The sequence below is a fragment of the Juglans regia genome, chromosome 10, assembly GCF_001411555.2.
Source record: "Juglans regia cultivar Chandler chromosome 10, Walnut 2.0, whole genome shotgun sequence".
NCBI lineage: Eukaryota > Viridiplantae > Streptophyta > Magnoliopsida > Fagales > Juglandaceae > Juglans > Juglans regia.
This window is the reverse complement of record NC_049910.1, coordinates 24538759-24559363: the sequence shown is the minus strand read 5'-3', so window position 1 is coordinate 24559363 and position 20605 is coordinate 24538759. Positions and strand designations below refer to the sequence as shown.

At 33.8% G+C, this 20605-nt stretch overlaps 1 protein-coding gene across 1 annotated transcript; it reads left to right on the top strand.

Annotated features, from left to right (window-relative positions):
* Window positions 1–17976: 17976 nt before the first annotated feature.
* Window positions 17977–20247, top strand: LOC109019815 (serine/threonine-protein kinase RIPK-like). The gene is made up of 5 exons (XM_019002195.2): window positions 17977–18662; window positions 18771–18906; window positions 19006–19142; window positions 19269–19392; window positions 19501–20247. The coding sequence occupies exons 1-5, from the start codon at window positions 18285–18287 to the stop codon at window positions 20130–20132; spliced, it is 1407 nt and encodes a 468-aa protein (XP_018857740.1). The 5' UTR covers window positions 17977–18284; the 3' UTR covers window positions 20133–20247.
* Window positions 20248–20605: the final 358 nt, after the last annotated feature.

Here is a 20605-nt window from a genome sequence, read left to right as displayed (position 1 = left end):
AGGCAAGAAGCACCATAATGAACTTCTTTCGCATTCCTCTTAGCATCTTTGTGTGTGTTGTGCTATATCGTGTGAGTGGCACTTGCTCTTTTATGAGATTGGATGCACAATTTGAGCTTGGATGATAAGTAAACCATGCCCCATATCCAAATTTGAAACCAACAACCACTCTGTGATGTGCCTAGCAGTGTTCATTCTTTTTTTTTGTTTTCACTATTAGAAACCTAAGAGATATGGTTTCTTTAATATGCTAAATAAAATTCCACATTTGAGCTCGACTTTATAGATATGAACTTTAGATTTCAGTAGTTTGGAAGCACCAAAATATATCGACAGACTGTTCCACATTGTTGTAGTGGAATGTTTTTTTTTCTAATATATATATTTTTTCTTTTCTCTCAGTTTTGAGTTGTAGTGCAAGTTATTGTACTTATTTCCACATTGTTGTTGGATATCTCTACATTGTTGGACTCTTTGTTGGCCTTTAGACCAATTACTTAGAGATACAAATTGTGGGATAACACTAGAATATTTCCATATTTCTATATCCACACTCTATGGAAAGAACACCAGACTTTTGAGTCACAAAACACCCTCACTGCCATACATACAGAAACCTTGACTGTTGTGCTGCTCCATATCCCTGCCCTTTCCCGTGTTTTTCATCATCAAGAATTGCAAGAATGTCTCTTATATATAGGTGTCGTAAAGATTAGTTCAAATGTATGTATGGTTGTTATCATACTCAGTAAACTATCATCATGTATGTTCTTAATTAGAAGTTCCCAAGTATAGTGGATTTTGTTCACTTGTTTTCTTCCTTCCATGCATATAAGCTAGACTTAAACTTGCTAAATTCCTCTCAATGGACGCATTGAATAAATTAATTTCAACCTGTTCACATCAGCAGAAAGTCTCTGCATATGTGAATGGGATTTATTTGAGCACAAAACTTGTTCATCATGGATGAATAATTACTTGAACTATCAACCTTTTAAGAGTTAATATCACAGAAAATCCAATGCACATAAGGAACATGATATGCCTGAAATCATCTGCACTTGTATTTGAAAATAAAGTTGCAAAGAAGTACCAAGAAAATAAAGTTTCAGCTTTGCCTGTTCATTCTTGTTTGTTTTATTATTTTCAACTTCATTGTATCTTCCTTCCTATTATTACTTAATTAAGTAGTACGGTAGAACTTCCATTGCCATTGATATTTCGTTCATGACAGCCACTATCTTTCATTATTCGAAAATTCCACTGTAAGCAAACTGGTGATGTGCCATCATCCATCAACTCCTAAAATTATTAATTCAAATACAAGAACTAATATATTTGTTTGCTCATTTGATCTTTTTTCCCATATCATTTTCTTCAGTTTGCCTAACCACTTTTTCCCATATCTAATTATTGCAATTGGCAAGAAAAACAAAATGCTCTCACCTTCCTACAGTTTGGCTCATTATCTAGCTTGTAGATTTTTTAAGGACTTTATTTGGGGGATTTTTTTTTATTTGTTTTTATTCAATGATGGGATCTTTTCCTTTCGATATTTACCACTTTACAATAACCCTTCACATATTGTATGAGTATCTAACTTAAATTTGAAAGTTACTGTTTGCATTTTTGTTTGTTTTATGTCTTTTCATTTGTTTCTTTTTATAGCATTTAGAAAAATTGAATTTTCATTGTTCAAAACAGTATGGTATTCTTACTTTCTCATGCTTTTATTATATATCAGTTCATATCATGGATTACTTCAGAAGTGACACTTATACAAATTTAAGAGACAATGAAATTACTATTCTTTTAGTTTCGAACATTAACTTGTCTAGTAGTAATAACACCATCCTCCCTCCCAAATGGAAGGCAAGTAAGAACCTCTTAGCGGTGTGGGAACATTTACAAAAATAGATAGATGCTCCTAAAGTGACCCAAAAGCGGGGTGTACCTACTACCACAAGACTTACGCTTGTCATCCCAAAAAACATGGTACATCAAGTATGTTGCATCATGTTTGTGTTTGTAGGAAAAACCCTAATAGAATTAGACTCATGGATCAACAAACTATACATAAGTTTGATCCAGAAAATGTACGAATGGCAATTGCAGAGATGATAGTTTGTGATAAGGTTCCGTTTAGGGTGATGTAAGCACAAGGATTTATGAAGGTATGTAAATCACTAGAACCAAGATTCTAAGTGCCATCTTGAACCACTGCAGCGAGAAATTGTATTAAACTATTTATAAAAGAGAATGAGAAGTTGAGGAAAGTATTTAAGGCAGTTGGTCGAGTTAGTTTAACTACTGACACTTGGACGTCCAATCAGAACTTTAATTATATGTATCTTACTGCACACTTTATTGACTGTGAATAGAAATTACACAAAAAAATATAAATTTTTGTTTGATTCCTAATCACAAAGGAAACATTATTAGAAAGTATGTAGAGTCATGTCTACAAGATTGAGGAATTGATAAGATTTTTATTGTTACAGTTGACAATACTTCCTCAAACAATGTTGCCATCAATTACTTAAAAATGTTTGTGTGAGGTCATTTGTTAGAGGGGAAGTATATTCACATAAGATGTTGCGTCCATATTATGATCCTTATTGTGAATGATGGGCTAAAAGATTATGATGATTCAATCACAAGGATATGCAATGCGGTTAAGTATGTTAGATCATCTCCTATAAGAATGGAAAAATTCAAAAAGTGTATAGAGAATGAGAAAATCAACTATTTAAAATTGGTGTGTCTTGATGTTCTCACCAGATGGAACTCCACTTATCTTATGCTAGAAGTTACAGAAACATTTCAAAAGTCATTTTTGCGATTGGAGAATGATGATGATTATTTTTCTTACTCTTGTTGTAGTGTGAGCATGAGCCCCCCATGCTCTAGTGATTGGGTGAGAGTTAAAATAATAGTTAAATTTTTGAAGATTTTTTAAGATGCTACTGTGAGAGTTTCTGCCTCTTTTTATGTCACATATAATGTATATTTCCAAGAGTTTTGTGGCATCCAATTGCATTTATAAAAAATGAGTCAAAGTAATGATCCAGTGTTGAAAAGTATGGCTAGGAGCATGAAGAGTAACTATAACAAATATTGGGGATCAATTGAAAAGACTAACTTGATGATATTCATTGCTATTGTTCTTGATCCAAGATGCAAATTTAGTCTTTTGCAGTTTTTGTTTAAAAAAATATATGGTGGTGATTTAGTTGAAGAAATGATTGTAAAAATGAAACAATTTATGATTGACATGTACGAGGAGCATAATATTATGTATGGGAGTTCAAGTGGAGTTTCATACTCTAAGTCTCCTTCCTCAGTTGATCCTAGTATGATTGATTCTGGTTCTCAGCAAAGTTTTTATATTAAATATGAGTAATAAATTATTAAATGTAATTTGAGAAACAAATCAGAGATTGATCAATACTTAGAACATGGTTGTGAGGCACGAGTTCCTAATTTTGATATTTTGGATTGGTGGAAGATCAATGAAATAAAGTATCCTATTTTAACGAGAGTTGCACGTGATGTGATGTTCATTCATGTTTCTTCTATTTATTCTGAGTCAGCATTCAGTACAGGGGGTCGTGTGTTTGACCCATTTCGTTGTTCATTATCTCCAAGAATAGTTGATGCACTCGTTTGTACTCAGAATTGGTAAAAAAATCTAGTACTTATTGATGCATTTGTTTTTACTCTCTTGAGTGGACAATTGCACAGACTTAATAGGAGAGTAATAACCCTATTATTTTTCTTGAAACAAAAAAATATGTCATCTTACACTACCAAATATCAGGGTTGGAAAAGCATGCTCGAGTTTTGAGATGATGGCAACTTCACTAAAAAAAATTATTTCCCCAATCCCGATATTTGGTAGTACGGGAGGTCGTGTAACGTGTTGCCTCTCAAAAATCGACATTTATTTAGGGATGCTTGTTAATGAAATGTGATGATAATTTTATAAATAATGAAATGATGATTTTTAAATAATAATTAGATAGTTTGAGTTAAATATTTATTAAGTTTTAAAAAATAAGAAAAAAAATTGAATAAAAATATTATAAAATTAAAATATTATTATAATATAATTTTTTTTTTATTTTGAGATTTAAAAATTTTGAATTATTTTTTATTTTTTATTTAAAAATTTGAAGAAGTTGTAATACTTAGTTTAAAAATATTTATATTTAAATTACTTTCGAGAAGAAAATAAGATGTGAATTTTTTCCAAATATCTTCTTAGTTTATTCTACTATATTACAATATATATAGGTCAATTAAGCTCTTAGGATTTTTTTTTTTTTTTTTCTCATAGAGAGAAACTTCAATAATAAAAATGGATACAACTATAGATATAAGAATTTGAGAAATGATAGTTTATGAGTGTACAAGCGTCGCGCGATTAATCTAAAAAAAATAAATAAATATAAAATTTATATAAAAATAATAATTTTTTAATAATAAATTTTATTTTTTTTAAATAATTATACAACATTTTCAAACGTTAAGATTGTACGTGGCAGTATTCTTGAGTTTGGATCGGACGAACGAGTGTGCAATGACCATGAGAGAGTTTAAAAATAGGAGCAGGGGTGCAGAGCGAGACAGAGGGATATTGATCTGTTGTGCCTCAGTCCAATTATCTATCTGTTTTTTTTTTTTTTTTTTCTTTTTTAGTTTAATTATCTATCTGTTAACTTTCCGAGTGCTCGGCTGTCATTCCACGAACCATAAATTAGTTTAATTTTCTGAGTGCTCGGCTGTCATTTTTTTTTTTTTTTTCTCTTTTAGTTTAATTTTTTGTAGCTTTTCAGAGACAATCGGGCCATGGACGTATGGCTAATGCACCATAAATCCAATAAATTAATTTTTACCACTTTAGAATAACCGTAATTAACTAATTTAAAGGCTCACGGGTTTGCAGGTGGGAGGGAAGAAGAAAGTGGGTTTTTACCTATTAGGCTCCAAACGACGTCATTCCGGGGAGGCGAAAAAAACACACCCACCGGACAAGCAAACGGTGCCGTTTTGGTGGGAAGGCTGGGCTTCCCTTTGCTCACGGGCTGGGCCTGGTTTTCCTCCTCTCTCAAGCCTAAATTTGGCCCACAATACCTACAACAAACAATTAACCTACCAACATCCATTTGAATTTTGGACTCAAATTTCCCTTAAAAAAAACACACTAAATATTTTTGGGCTCACATCCTCCCCTTGTTAGGGCTTGTTTGGAGTAATAAGATAATATTAGAATTTTATAAATATCAGTAAAGTTATATATGAATAATAGTAAAATATTTAAAATTAAGATATTTTATTGCATTTAGAAAAATGATAAGGAAAAAATTGAATTAAAATATTATAGAAAATAATTTTTTAATATTATTTTTATTTTAAAATTTAATAAAACTGTATTATTTTTTGTGTTTGTTTAGCAGATTGGAAGAATTGTATTTTTAAGATAAAAAAGTTAAATTGAAAATATATGTATTTAAATCATATTTGAAAAAAAATATTATAAAAATTTGAAAAATGTTAAATGTACTCAGAAAAATTTATTTATGCACATGTCAATTATTAATAAGCTAAAAATTATAAAATTTAAAATTTAAATTTAAAAAAAATTAATAGAATGAATTTTATAAATAAAAATAATATAAATACATGTAATACTATTTTAAAAAATTTTGAGAAATGATACCATTTGAATTCTCAAACAAGCCCCCTACATAGAACCAGTAAAAATCTACCTACTGACGAATATCCAGCAGCCGACACGCTTAAACATCCGACGTTTAGATCAGTTCAACGTACTGAACTGACCAGCTAATCAAGAACGTGTTTTGAGTAAAGAATAATAATAGAGCCGCTGAGAGCTATGTTGGCTGTATTTTTTTATATGTTTTTTTTTTAATTTTATTTTTATATAAATTTTTTTAATAATTTTAAATATTTAAAAAAATAAAAAATATTTATAATATTATTAAAAAATATTTTCTTAATCATAAAATAAAATATTTTTTTATTTTATTTCGTGATTAAAAAAATATTTTTTAATAATTTTTTTTTATTTCATGATTAAAGAAGTATTTTTTAATAATATTATAAATTTATTTTATCTTTTTAAAATTTTTAAAAATATTAAAAAAATCTCTACAAAAAATTATTGTAAAAAGAACACATCAAAAAACACATTAAAATCAACGGTGGCTCCTAACGATGACTCTAGCAGTACTCGTGAGGAAAAATAGAATATAGACAAAGGGGGAGTACGTAGTGTATACGTGATAACGGCCTTTGACAAAGCCCCAGAAAAGGCACGCGCTCTCTCCTTCCTAAAACACGCTCGTTTATACAAGTCAATTCCTTCATTTCCTACCATACTAATTCAGTTATTTAGTATTTTTATTGGATTAATTAAAATTAAAAAATATTTTTTATAAATATAGAAAAAAAAATTAACTTTTAACTATTCCATTCACATAAATTTTTATATTAAAATAACTATTTTTTCATTATATAATAATAAAATAATATAATATGAATTTAATTTTAATTATTCACATCAAATCTCCACATTAAATTATACATTTATTTATTATATAATAATGAATAACTAATAATTTCAAAAATATTTAATTTTTTTAATTATTAATTTATTTAATTTTATCATATTTTATTATTCTACCTATTATATATTAATTAATAATCATATTCTTATTAAATTAATATATCACTAACTCAAATTAATATATCAATTTCAAAAATATTTTAATTTTTTAATTATGAAATTATTTTATGTTATCATATTTTACTATTCATAATATTATATATTAATTAGTAATCATATTCTAATTAAATTATGAATTATAAATAGAAACTAAAAAAATATTAATAGAGACATCTGGAGAGAGAAACAAATGATATAAAATAGATTTTATGAATAAATAGTGTCTTTCAAATTTAAAAATAATTTTAGAAGTTACTGTAGCTATATTCCAAATCTAAATATTTAGAATATAGCTATTTTAATATGATACATTTTATGGTTTAATAGTTAAATTCTTATTAGATTTAACTTTTAATTAGTTCAATGAGATTGCTAACGTTGCATGCCCGGAAAAGATTTCCACAGCAAAGTTACTCTTGATCTGGCCGCCGTCGTGGTTGAGCTATATTCATAATTGTTATGTAGGGGAGAAGAAAGCCCAACGGCCATCACTCCTGCATATGCAGCACTTGCAATCATGGACAATAATAAAGACTTACCATCATCGGATATACCTTAATGGATCTCAACTTTCTTCTTTCTCGTTCGCTTATAAAAGATCAGCGAGAGGCAGTGATCGATAGCAGTCCTCTTAGAAGAACGTACAACTATACTTAAAAGTTGTTATAATGTGAACAGTAATAAATAGTAACATAAACAATAATAAATAGTGCTACGTCCCTCTCTATATATTCGCAATAAAATTACGACAAAATCATAATAAAATCACCATAAAAATTATAACAAAAATATTACAAAATAAAAAAATCACCACACAAATCACAGTGGTGGAGGAGAAACTGGTAGTGTGTGAGAGGGAGAGATGTCGTGAGAGAGTGTGGGAGCATAGGTGGCAGATTGAGGCCATAGGTGGTTGGGATGGGTCGGTGGTGGCCTGAGCATGCCGGAGAGGGTGGTCACACGCCGGGGGTGGCGACGTACGATGGTGGAGGTGGCCTAAGGGGAAGTGGGCGTCCGTGGGGGAAGCTGAGCATGCATGGTGGCTCGACTGGACGTGGGGATGGCTACAAGAGGTGGTCGATGGCCAAAGGAGGTCCCGGTGGTGGTGCGGTGGCCAGAGGAGGTGGAGCTCCGCCGTGGGTGTGGAGAACCCATGCAAGAGAGAGGTGGACTTCGTGGGGGCAAACGACAGAGAGATGGAGGCCGAGCTCGTTGGAGGAGGATTGCCGGTGGGAGGGGAGGCTACCTTGGACATGGTGGCACCGGAGGATGGCTCACGGCGGCGCAGCAACATCAAGCCCATTCGGGCTGTGCGCTGCCGAGAGAGAGGAAGAGAGAGCGTGAGAGAGGGAGACGAGTGTGGGGGGACTCGCTGGAGTGAGGTGGTGCCGGTAGAATGGACAGTGAGGCTCACTGGCGCATGACGGCGCCTGGCTGGGCAATGAAGGAATTGGGCATGGGGGAGAGCTGCGTACGACGTACTCTGAAGGAGAGGGATGAGAGAGAGAGAGCCGGGGGAAGAAAAGTGAGGGAGAAATAGAGAGGGGCTGGGGTTTTATTATAAAATCCAACATCTGGGGATCTACGCAAAGATACGGACCTCAAATACTAATTTAAAATACATAAATGTTAATTTAATTACAAGCACTGAGAAGAATTAAGATAGAATAGTATTTAAAATAATATTCCTTCATCATTAATAAAATGATGAAATCTTACTTAATATATTTAAGAGAATAAAACCATTAAATTAATTTAAAGATTTCATCATTATTTAAATTACGTAATATTTTAAATAATTGGAATCATTTATATAAAATGATTCTCTACAATTATAATATTTTTGAAGCTCTTCAAAAATATTATAATTAAGTTATTTAAAATATTACTTAATTAAATAACGATGAGAATATTCCATTTAAAATACACATAACTTCAAAACACAAAACTAGCTTTAGAGGTGGCTAACGGCGGTGTTACGGGGAGAAACCCCTGCGCGTAGAGGAAAAGAGAGGGCTACGGGCTTCGGCCTGTTGCGGCGGTAGAGAGAGGTCTGTGGGGACGAGCTCGGCGGGCTACTGGTGGTGGTGCGGTGCCATAAGGGTGGCTAACGGCGACGCTACGGGGAGAAACCTGTGCATGTAGAGGAAGAGAGAGTGCTACGGGCTTCGGCCTGTTGCAGGGAGAGAGAGAGAGAGAGAGAGAGAGAGAGAGAGAGAGGTTTGTAGGGACGAGATCGGCTTAGGGAAGGTCGCCAGTGACTGGGCTTGGTGGTGGCGCGGTAGCGACAGCCGGTTGCGCTGGGCGAAGCCGAGGAGAATAGGTCAAGAGAGAGAGGGGCGTGCGGCTGGAGGGAGGAGAGAGAGGCAAGAGGAAAAAATGAAAGAAAAAGTTAGGACTTGAGATTTTAAATCTCAACCCTTCATCTTAAGTCCTTAGATTTAATCTAACAATAGAAATTTAAACATTAATTTAAACTAATTTAAAATTAAAATAATTAAAATATAAATAGTATATTATACATAAACTATTAAATTTAATTTATAAAATATTAATCATTCATCATTAAATAAACGATAAATTTTTATTAAATATTTTTAAGAAATTAAAACCGTATAAATAATTAAAATTTTAACATAATTTAAGTATGATAATATTCTTAATTAACTAAATAAATAGCATATCATACATAAACTATCAAATTTAGTTTATAAAATATTAATATTTTATTATTAAATAAATAATAAAATTTTACTAAATATTTTTAAAAAATTAAAATTATATAAATAATTAAAATTTTAATATAATTTAAATATAATAATATTTTTAATTAATTAAATTAGATAAACGTCCCTTAGACGTCACTTTACTGCTAATATATACGTAAGCGCAAATTTCCAGAAATAATGAAGTGAGGTAGTTGTGGTTGGATTGATTTGTTCATCCAAATTTATTGACTTTTTGCAAACTAATAATAGTCAAAACAAATTATACAAATAATTGGGTCAAAAGTGGGCTTACAACTTGCCAAACTACAGTACTAAAAGGAGACGTCAGACCAAAGACCAACCTGAACCTAGTATCTACTGTTTTGAGCTTTACTTTGAACATGAAGACAAAAACAAAAAAGGACAAACTTTTCTAGACTACAAACCAGAAGAGTTTTCTTATATATGTTATACTCTTCGAGAACAATAGACTCAAAAGTTTTATGTCTGAATTTATCAGAGTAGATCAACCCAGAAGCAATCAGCTTGCATATCGAGTTTAAGAACAACATTACAAGAAAACTTTTTATTTATATCTAATTATTTTTTATAAATTAAATAATTATTTTTTACTAAAATAAATATATTTTCATCATAAATAATCATTCTCGTTATAAATAATCCATCACGAATGATTGTATTTACACGTGCTGAGTTATATTTGGCCAATTAGTTATATAAGTTAATAGAGTTTGAGGATTTTTAGTAGATTCAAGATATAGATATATAAAAGCAAAAAATCTACTCAACCTCCTACTATTCACACAACCTCCACACCATTTATCGTCTACGAATGATTTTTTGGGGATAGCATTAACTCAATGAATAGTATAGCGCCAGCCACTTCATATATTTATACTCTCTCTCACACTCGATATTCTTAAGTTTAGGTCTAACTTGAGCAATCTTAATCCTTAATTTTCAGAGATCATTATTGTGTAGTCATAAATTCTCTAATAGCACTTCCAAAAAATGGAATATATTTATTTGAGTTTGGATTATTGGGAACCAAAATTTTCCAACCAAAGAACCCGTATGATTAATCGTTTATTAATTATATATTGTGGGAATTTCATGGTGGTTTTATTGTTCTCAAAGCGTTTAATTCATGACCAATTCAAAAACCAAGAAAATAAAACTTCCATACCTAGGGGTGCTACACGCATGGGACGGGGTGTGATTTTTTCACCCGGCAACCACCCTCATGGTGCGGGGGCGACATACCCCGTCTGGTTACCGAGGTGCGAGGGCGGATACCCTATCCGTTGCCCTCTGGGGACCCACAAATGAGCTATGTGCCCATAAGCTGTTTTTGGGCTAATTTTTTGACCATTTCAATATTTTTGGGCCAATTTGGGGCCAACAATAAAATAAAATGTATAATTTAAAATTTTTGAAACAACAATAAATTGAATTTACAATAAAAAAATACAAATTAAGAGAAAAAGATTAAAGAAATACTACTAATACTCCTAACTCCTAACTCCTAAGCTATTATAATTTACAATAATAGAATTTATAATAAAACTATAATAACTAAACTATTACAATAATACAAATTAAGAGAAAACAATTACAAAATCACAAATATAAAAGGGACATTGTGATTGTATTAACATTACAAAGAAGTGAATATGTAAAATCGAAATACAATTGTCAATTGAACATTTGAACATAAATGATAAAAGTGACAATGGGGAACTTTGAACTTGGACATTGACATTTGGGGCGGGTAGCAAATGGTGGAAATAGAATTTGGTGATGCCTGCAGTGAGTCATGAGATTATAGAATCTAAAATATTAACAATTGAATATGAAGATCAATTAGAATTATAAATAAGAAACAAATTAAAAAATTATAAATTAAAATTTGACTAACCAAGATGAGATGATGGGGATCAAGATGCGACATTGAGAATATATCATTTGAATTTTGGCTTGGAATTAGGATTGAGGCTTGTGGTGCGCATAGGACAATAAGATTATAAAAACTATTAAATATCGAAAATTATATTAATATGAAAAAAAATTACAGGACAATACAAATTCAAATCTATGGCAAATTGCAATGGTGGGTTGGGGTCCAATATGGTGAAGTCATACTACAACGGAGCTAGACGTCGTATCATGTATGACTACAACAATTAAATTTGAAATTCATACCGATTAAATGAATATAATCAAAATAATAAAATGAAACATTAAAATCAATGATTACCAGATCTAGGTTCATCACCACCCTCCTTCTCGTCGGCCTCATTAAAGTCAAAAACATTCAGAACATGAATTTGAATCCTTTTGATTCAATATATGCCCTCCGGTACTAAAGGCCGACTCTGAGGTTGCGGTGCTAATAGACATGGCCAAAATACTGAGGGCTATCTCTCCAAGAACGGGATGTTTCACGACATTGATCTTCCATGAAATTAATATATCAAACATTTCTGTATATGGGAGAAAATCTCCTGCCAAATATCGGTCTACCTTCGACTTCACCTATGTAGATTGACGAACTAGTTGGAGGTTCTGTGATAGGCTTTGGGCCCACACCAACCTATGATTTTTCCCCGCCCCGGCTTCTGGAGGAGGTGCTGGGATAGGTGTAGGTTTAGGTGCGCTACCACCTCTAATCACGGTAAAATCATCAAACAATCTACCGATGGTGTCTCTAACCATGCCCCTAATAAGCTTAGCCCATGCAACCTTATGCACAAATCTCAAATCATGTATCATGCCATCAATCTTGAGTTGGGGGTCAAGAACAAAAACTAAATATAACAAAATATTTTGCCTATTCAAATTTCCCAATACTTGTCATATTTGACATTCATCATCAATGTCATCTCTCACATCCTAGTATGGTCACTCATACACATCTCATCCAATTATTTTTTCACCTTACATAATTGTTGAGTAAACTCATTAGATGTAGGGTATAAAGAACCAGATATTTTCAATGTCACCTCGTAAAAAAGCCTTAATAAATCTACAAAGATAACAACCACTTCCCAATTATCATCAATAAGTTTTCCTAATCCCTCGTGCTCATCAAAATATCTGACATATTGGATGTCTTCATCACTCAATAATTCAAAAACTGACTTATATTCTTGGGTCGTCTCCAATATAAAAAAGGTTGAGTTTCATCTTATATGAACATTAGTACAAAAGTCATTCTTGGATGTTATGCCCGGATTCTTTGCATCGGTTTTGAATTTCTCCAATCTAGCAGGAGAAGATCTCACAAATCTCATAGTCATTCTAACTTATGCAATCGAGTCATTAACATCTCTCAAGCCATCAGATACAATTAATTTCAAAATATGTGCAGCACATCTAGTTAATAAGATTTATGCAGCTTTGTAGACATAAACAATTTGTCGAACAACATATATTATGTGTCATGTGCGTCATCGTGTTTGCTTTTATTTTAGTTTGCCATTTTTAGTATGTGTGTGTTTTGCATAACAACTGGTATTAAGAGGCAAGGTCGGATCTAAAGGAGAATGATAATAGGAGATAAAGTGAAAGCACCCGGGATTGAGAAGTTTGACGACACTAATATTAGGTATTGGAAGATGTAGATCGATGATTATCTCTGTGGGAAGAGGCTCCACCTTCCACTGTTGAGAAAGAAGCCGAAGAGCATGAATGATGTTAAGTGGACCTTGTTAGATCGATAGGTTCTGGGGATTGGTCGACTGACCTTGTCCAAAATAGTGGCACACAATGTCAGAAATGAGAGAACCACGACGAATCTCATGGCGACTTTATTAGGTATGTATGAAAAGCCGTCAACTAATAACAAAGTGCACTTGATGAAGAAATTGTTCAATCTGAAGATAGCAGAAGGTATGTCCATGGCCCAACACTTGAATGAATTCAATACGATCACAAATCAACTGTCTTCTGTAGATATTGAGTTTGATAATGAGATCAGAGCATTGATTTTGTTGGCATCACTGCCAAATAGTTGGGAGGCCATGAGGATGGCTGTGAGTAGTTCGGCCGGCAACATGAAACTGAACTACGACGATGCACGTGACATGATCCTTGCTGAAGAGGTACGTAGAAGAGACGCGGGTGAGTGCTCGGGTTCAAGATCGGCCCTGAATATTGACAATTAGGGCAGAGAACATGACAGGTCAAGCTCCAAGAGCAGGGGGAAGAGTAAGACAAGATCTGGACAGCAGATCACGTGCTGGAGTTGTGGCAAGCCGGGCTACATTAAGAAAAACTGCGGGAATCAAGAAAATGCTGAGGATCATGCAGTGAATGTAGTGGTAGAAGAAATTCATGATGCCTTACTTCTTGCAGTGCATAGTCTGATTGATGATTGAGTATTGGATTCAGGGGCTTCGTTTCATAGCACCTCATATTGAGAAATCATGCATAATTATGTTGTTGGTGATTTTGGGAAGATGTATGCTGCTGATGGAGAGGCACTGGATGTAGTGGGAGTGAGTGATGTGCACATCACCCACTTCCAAATAAGGGCGTGTGGACTTTACAGTAAGCCAGACACGTTCCAGATCTAGAAAAAAACTTGATCTCTGTGGGACAGCTTGATGATAGCGGTTATGCAGTAGCGTTCTTTGGAGGAGTTTGGAAGATCATTAAGGATGCGCTAGTCTTAGCGCATGGTAAGAGATTTAACTCTTTGTATTTAACATCAGGGTCCAGTAATGTGCAGGGAAGTACAAGAGTGTAAAAAGACAGACATGATTGCTCGAAACATATGAGGAAGCCAAAGGGAGTCAGGTTTATCGTTCTTCATGTAAGCCTGAGAAAGTTGGCTGAGGTTGCCAAGATCAGTTCAAGATTGGATACTCCTAGTGCAGTGTGAGTTGTGAATCGGCCAATGGATGTGCTGACTAAGAGTGATGTATATGGAAAACTGAAGTCGGGCTTAACTTTAGTGCGTCTTTTGACTTGAAGACGGGAGCTGTGAGCTGCAGAGATACTAGAGTTTGACTGGAAACAATAGCTAGCATATGGAGACCCAGTCTCCAAGTGGGAGATTGTTGAGTTGCATGTGGAGACTGGTCTGTGAGCAAAAGATTGAGGAACAGTGAGTTCGCTTGACATGCGCTTGACAATGGGCTCAACTGAAACTCAACCTGTGAGTTCACTCGAGGTGCGCTTGATAGTAGGTTCGAGCGAGATATAAGCCCTACTGTTCGTTCAAGCCACGCTCGACACCTCGCTCGAGCCAATGCTCATTGGTTGTTCGCTCGAGGTGCGCTCGACACTCTTCTTGAGCGAAAAACGTAGTTTTTGTCAGATTAGGATTTCCAGCGCCGTTTACTATAAATATGTTATATTTGACTTGTTTTGTATGACTTTCAGCATATTTTGAGAGAGAACAATTGTCAAGTGAATGCATATTGTGTGAGAGAGAAAATCGGCCCAAGAGAGTGTGAGTTGAGATTGATAGGTAATTTACTGAATCACGTATATTGTGTGTCATGTGCATCATCGTGTTTGTTTTTACTTTAGTTTGTCATCGTTGGTGTATGTGTGTGTTTTGGCACAACAAATAGCTACTTAAAGGAGTCATATAGTTTAACACAGACCTTAGCCGCCCTAATTATGGTGGATAAACCCTCACATTATGAATATGGATAACGTGGTGATTAAATAATTCCGATACATCAGGGATAAATCTTCTAATGATTAAACATTATACAAACCTAATCAATTTATAGTACTCATCAAATATTCTCTACGCCTATATATAAGGACAATATGTAACTTTCGAATCATCTGATTGCATATTCGTGAATTATTATCTCAATTATTATTGACTTAAGTATCAGAAGTGTCATAGATATACCACGCCACCCACGTAACGATTTGCAAGTTAATGATCACGATCGATAGTGGGACACGTCTTTTATATATAATTTGATGTAAAATATTAAATTATAAAATTATTTGTATTATAAAGTAAATTTAATTTATATAAGACTATATTGGTTTACCGTAACTCATTATACCTGCTGGGCCCCACAGAATTTAATATTATTTTTTAACAAAAAGCTGAGTCATTTGGACCAATTCCAGAAGGACAGCAATTCCAAGGGGCCGAACAGCATGACTGCGGTCCCCCCAGGTCGTAATTTTTTCTTACAAAATGACAGTTATGCCCATTAACTTTCGAAAGAGTGGTCTCACATTCCTCCGTATGCCAAGATTACCCTTCGCAGAAGCTTCAGCGATCGATCTGTTGTAGTGTGAACTGTGAAGCCAACTGACTAACCTATCCACACATTCATGCCGTGTGGCGTGTTGCACAGCTGTATTGTCCAATTAATTTCAACTAGTTTAATTAATTCTAAACTCTACTTGGACCCATAATTATTAATTAACAACGCATTCACACCTCAACGACCAGCAATCTTTTAACTTTGCGTCAAACCGAGTGACCGACAATTTCTTGTCCTAATTTTAAGGTGAAATTCATTTAATAATAACTGCATGCAATGTCTAAGGCCGGAATATAATTTTTTTAAGTTTTTATATAAAATATAATAAATAATTTATTTTTTTAAAATTTTAAAATAATAGTAATATTAAAAAATGCAGAGCTACTTGAAATGTGACGTATTAGTATTAGTATATATGATCAGATCAAATGGTATAATCTAAAATGAATAGTAATATTGCATATATTTGAGGTTCTATCATAAAAAAAAAAAAAATCCATGTAAATTCATTTGCCTAAAATTTCATTTGGTTTTGCCTAAGAGAATAATTCATTTGATTATATTATATTTATTATTAGTTAAATAATAGCTAGGATGACCCCTCAACCACCAATTCGATATATAGCAATGGTCCCACTATTGTAGCTGAGGTCAACTTCTAGAAGAATCATGACCATCTGATGATTCTGATCTGCCCAATAAGTCCACAGATCAGACCGATCTTGTAATTTACTTGTGTTTTCTTCAATCACACATCGATGCATGCATGTGGCTGTTAATTATCTTGTGCATCATATATAATTTGAGTTTTAAGCTCTCTAGAAGCCCAAATACAGTACTGGAAGCTGCTAGGTACTAGGTAGCAGACAAAACCTTCCAATAATTTCCTTCTGCACGGCTTTGTTTTCTTGTTTATTTATCTATTTATTAATTATATATTTTGTCTTCGGCCTGGGACAAGCTGATCTTGACAATAGGCCTTCTTCCCTTTCAAAATGTGAAAAAGCTGTTTTCCATTTTCTTGGCTATTGAAAATTGAGGAGTGATCGTTGCATCTTGTAAATATTGTATAATTATTTTAAAAAAATAAATAAATATAAGATTTGTATAAAAAATTGTAGATGGAGGGGTGCTCACGTGGGATTGACCTCTTTCTTAACTACAGTGTAACGTATGGTTTTACTGCCATTTAATATGACAATTGAAGGATGGTCTTTAAGGCCAGCCGTGTGTAGGAGGACTATATATAATCCTTCTCAATTGATTTTTGAAACCATCTGAAATATATAAAAATTTTCTATTTTCTTGTTCTCTCTTGATAAGATATTTAGGTTATAGATTTATTAAGTGTTACTCTAATTTTATATTATGTAGTACACTTCGTCACTAAAAGGAAATGCTTATGATTTATCAAACTAGAAAAATTTGTGGAGTAATTTTATAAACTGAGCTTGAAGTATTTTTTTACTGTACATTCTAACAAAAAAAAATTAATTTTTAATAATAATTTTTTTTTTTTAAAACGATTGTATGATATTTATACATTTCACAATTACACGTAGCATTTCTCTTTAAAATTACCATTTCCCAATAATTTCTTTCTACACGGCTTTGTTTTCTTGATTAGTTGGGACTTTTTTTTTTTATTCTTTTTTATTTTCGGGCTAAAAATACAATGAATATGCTTTCACACAATGAAGTTCTAGATCCAGATACAAACGAAACAAACCTAAAGGTCTGTACTTGTCACGTCTTCTCCTCGTGAGCATTTGGTATCACATGAAACCAACTATGTATAAGGCTGGTTTTGGGAGTGAAATGAAATAAAAATTTATGAATAATCCTAAGATAATTTCTAAATATTAATAAGATAGTTTGAGTCGAGTTTTTTTTTAAGTTTTAAGAAAGAAAAGACAAAAAAATAAATAAAAATATTGTTAAAATATAGTTTTATAATATTATTTTTGTTTAAAAATTTAAAAAAATTATATTTTTTTTTTTTAAATTTAAGAAAGTTGTAATTATTAATTTAAAAATATTTATATTTAAATTATATTTAAGAATTACATGTCATCAGATAAATTTTAAAATGACATGTATTTTCCCTGAGAACTCTTCACCGGACTGCGGATCCCCTTTTCTCGACTTCTATGTATAGGATTCACCTAATTATGCCGTGTTTGTTTATATATATAGAGAGAGAGAGAGAGAGAGAGAGAGAGAGAGAGAGAAAGAGAGAGTGGACCTAGGAAAAATTCCTTCCTGAAAAAATCAACGGGGGATAGTAAGGAGTTGCATCTCTCTCTTCTCTTTGTCCGTTTTGGAGTGCCTGCTTTGAATATTATAGCTAGCCTTCGTCTCCATCCTATAAAAGTCTCCCAATCCATACCCGTTTTCACAATTATTCCACCTCTTTCGAAACCTAATACATACTCCAAAGTTCTCTTTCTCTGCATTTCGAAACATATCTACAGTAAGACAAATCGGCTGTATTTTTACCTGTGGTTTTGAGTCGGAGAAATCAGTAGAAGCTTGGAGAACGTGTTTCCTGCTAGAATGACCGTCAAGAAAATCGAATGGAGATCACTATTTATAAGCTGTTACAAGCCTCAATACCCGCCGCCGTCCAAGGCCAAGAAAGTGTGCGCTAGTCAAACTTCTTTTCAAAGGATTTCACTCTCTGATCTGAGCTCGACTACACTTTCCGAGGACCTTTCCATATCTCTTGCTGGATCAAATCTGCATGTCTTTACACTTGCCGAGCTGAAGCTGATCACGCAGAATTTCGCGGCGTCTAACTTTCTTGGCGAAGGTGGGTTCGGACCCGTGCACAAGGGGTTCATTGATGACAAGCTCAGGCCTGGTCTAAAGGCTCAGCCCGTCGCCGTCAAGAATCTGGACTTGGATGGCACCCAAGGCCACAAGGAGTGGCTGGTAAATAGTGCTTTTTGTTCAACCAAGATCTTGTAATTTACTTTTTTCCATGATGACTGCAGACTTTAGTAGTGATTGTTGATCATTTTTCTGCATTTTCTTCCACAGACAGAAGTGATATTTCTTGGGCAAATGAGGCATCAACACCTTGTGAAGTTGATAGGGTATTGCTGTGAAGAGGAACACAGAGTACTGGTATATGAATATATGCCAAGAGGCAGCTTAGAGAATCAACTATTCAGAAGTATGCTCTCAATCTCTCTATAAATTACGCATACACTTTTTGTTTTAAGAAAAAGATATCTCAAATAATAATACTAATGTCAACCTTGCGTAAGTGCAGGATATTCTGCATGCCTTCCATGGTCAACAAGAATGAAAATTGCTCTAGGAGCTGCACAGGGTCTTGCATTCCTTCACGAAGCAGAAAAGCCTGTTATATATCGAGATGTTAAGGCTGCAAACATCTTGTTAGACTCAGTAAGTGCCACTTTATTATAATTTGTTGCTAATTAAGCCTGTCCCTTTGAACTTCATGACCTGGCTCATGTGTGTGTTCGTTGCTTTCCTGATTTTGAAGCCTTATCGATCTTACTTTCTTGGCAGGATTACTCTCCCAAACTCGCGGATTTTGGGCTCGCAAAGGATGGTCCAGAAGGAGATGATACACACGTTTCCACACGAGTTATGGGCACCGAAGGCTATGCTGCTCCCGAATACCTCATGACCGGTAATTTATACAATTACAAATTTACATCTTTGAATCTTTGATACGGCCATACATGATATAATGTACATAAACGTTGGAAATAATCATAATTTGTTCGGTCTTTCTCAGGCCACTTGGCAACAATGAGCGATGTGTATAGCTTTGGAGTAGTACTGTTGGAGCTTCTCACAGGGAGAAGATCGGTGGACAAGAGCCGTCCACACAGAGAGCAGAACCTAGTCGAGTGGGCAAGGCCAATGTTGAGCGATCCCAGGAAACTCGGCAGAATCATCGACCCAAGACTGGAAGGACAATATTCTGAAAATGGGGCTCGGAAGGCGGCCGCACTGGCTTATCTATGCCTAAGCCAAAGGCCAAAGAATAGACCTACAATAAGAACTGTTGTCAAGACTTTGGAACCCCTCAAAGACTTCGATGACATTCCCAGTGGCCCATTCGTGTACACGATTCCAGCTGAAAATGATGCTCTGCATAAGGATAATCTCAAAGAATCATCCAAAGTACAAAAGGAATCGAAGAAAGATTCCCACAAGAAAGAGAATGGCCAACGAGCCCCCCACCACCACCATGAACAACAACTCCATGATGGCCGTCATGGTCATATAAGGCATCAGCTCAACTCACCAAAGTCACCAAAGTCACCCAAGTACAATCACACAGATCATACTGCTCTACGCCAAAACTGTAGAAATGGGACGGACACCCCGGTGCACCGGATGCATGTGGGCAGGGCGGCATAGATTACCAGTAGTACTGTAAATCATACTGTAAAAAGAGATTTGTTAAATGTTATTTTTCCCCTCATAAAACTAAGGGCATGTATGGCAAAGATAAGAATTCTCATCATTTTCAAAATCATTCTCGCATTTCGTTCAAATACAATATACTTTTCAATTTTCAACTTTTTCATCTAATAATTATCTAATTATTCAAACACAAAAATTAATATTTTTACAAACTTCAAAACAAAAATAATATTAAAAAATTATATTGAAATAATTTTTTATCTTTATTGTTTTATTCTAACTTTTTATCTCTAATTTCTTAAAACACAATAAAACATTTTCACTTAAACCATATAATTACTATTTACAAAATTTTAAAATACTCCAATATCCTAAAATTCAAGAATACAAGAGAACGTGTGAGCTAGAGTCGTGGGACACCTCAAACAAAAAGTCTATAAGAATCAACACGGTGCATGCACATGCAA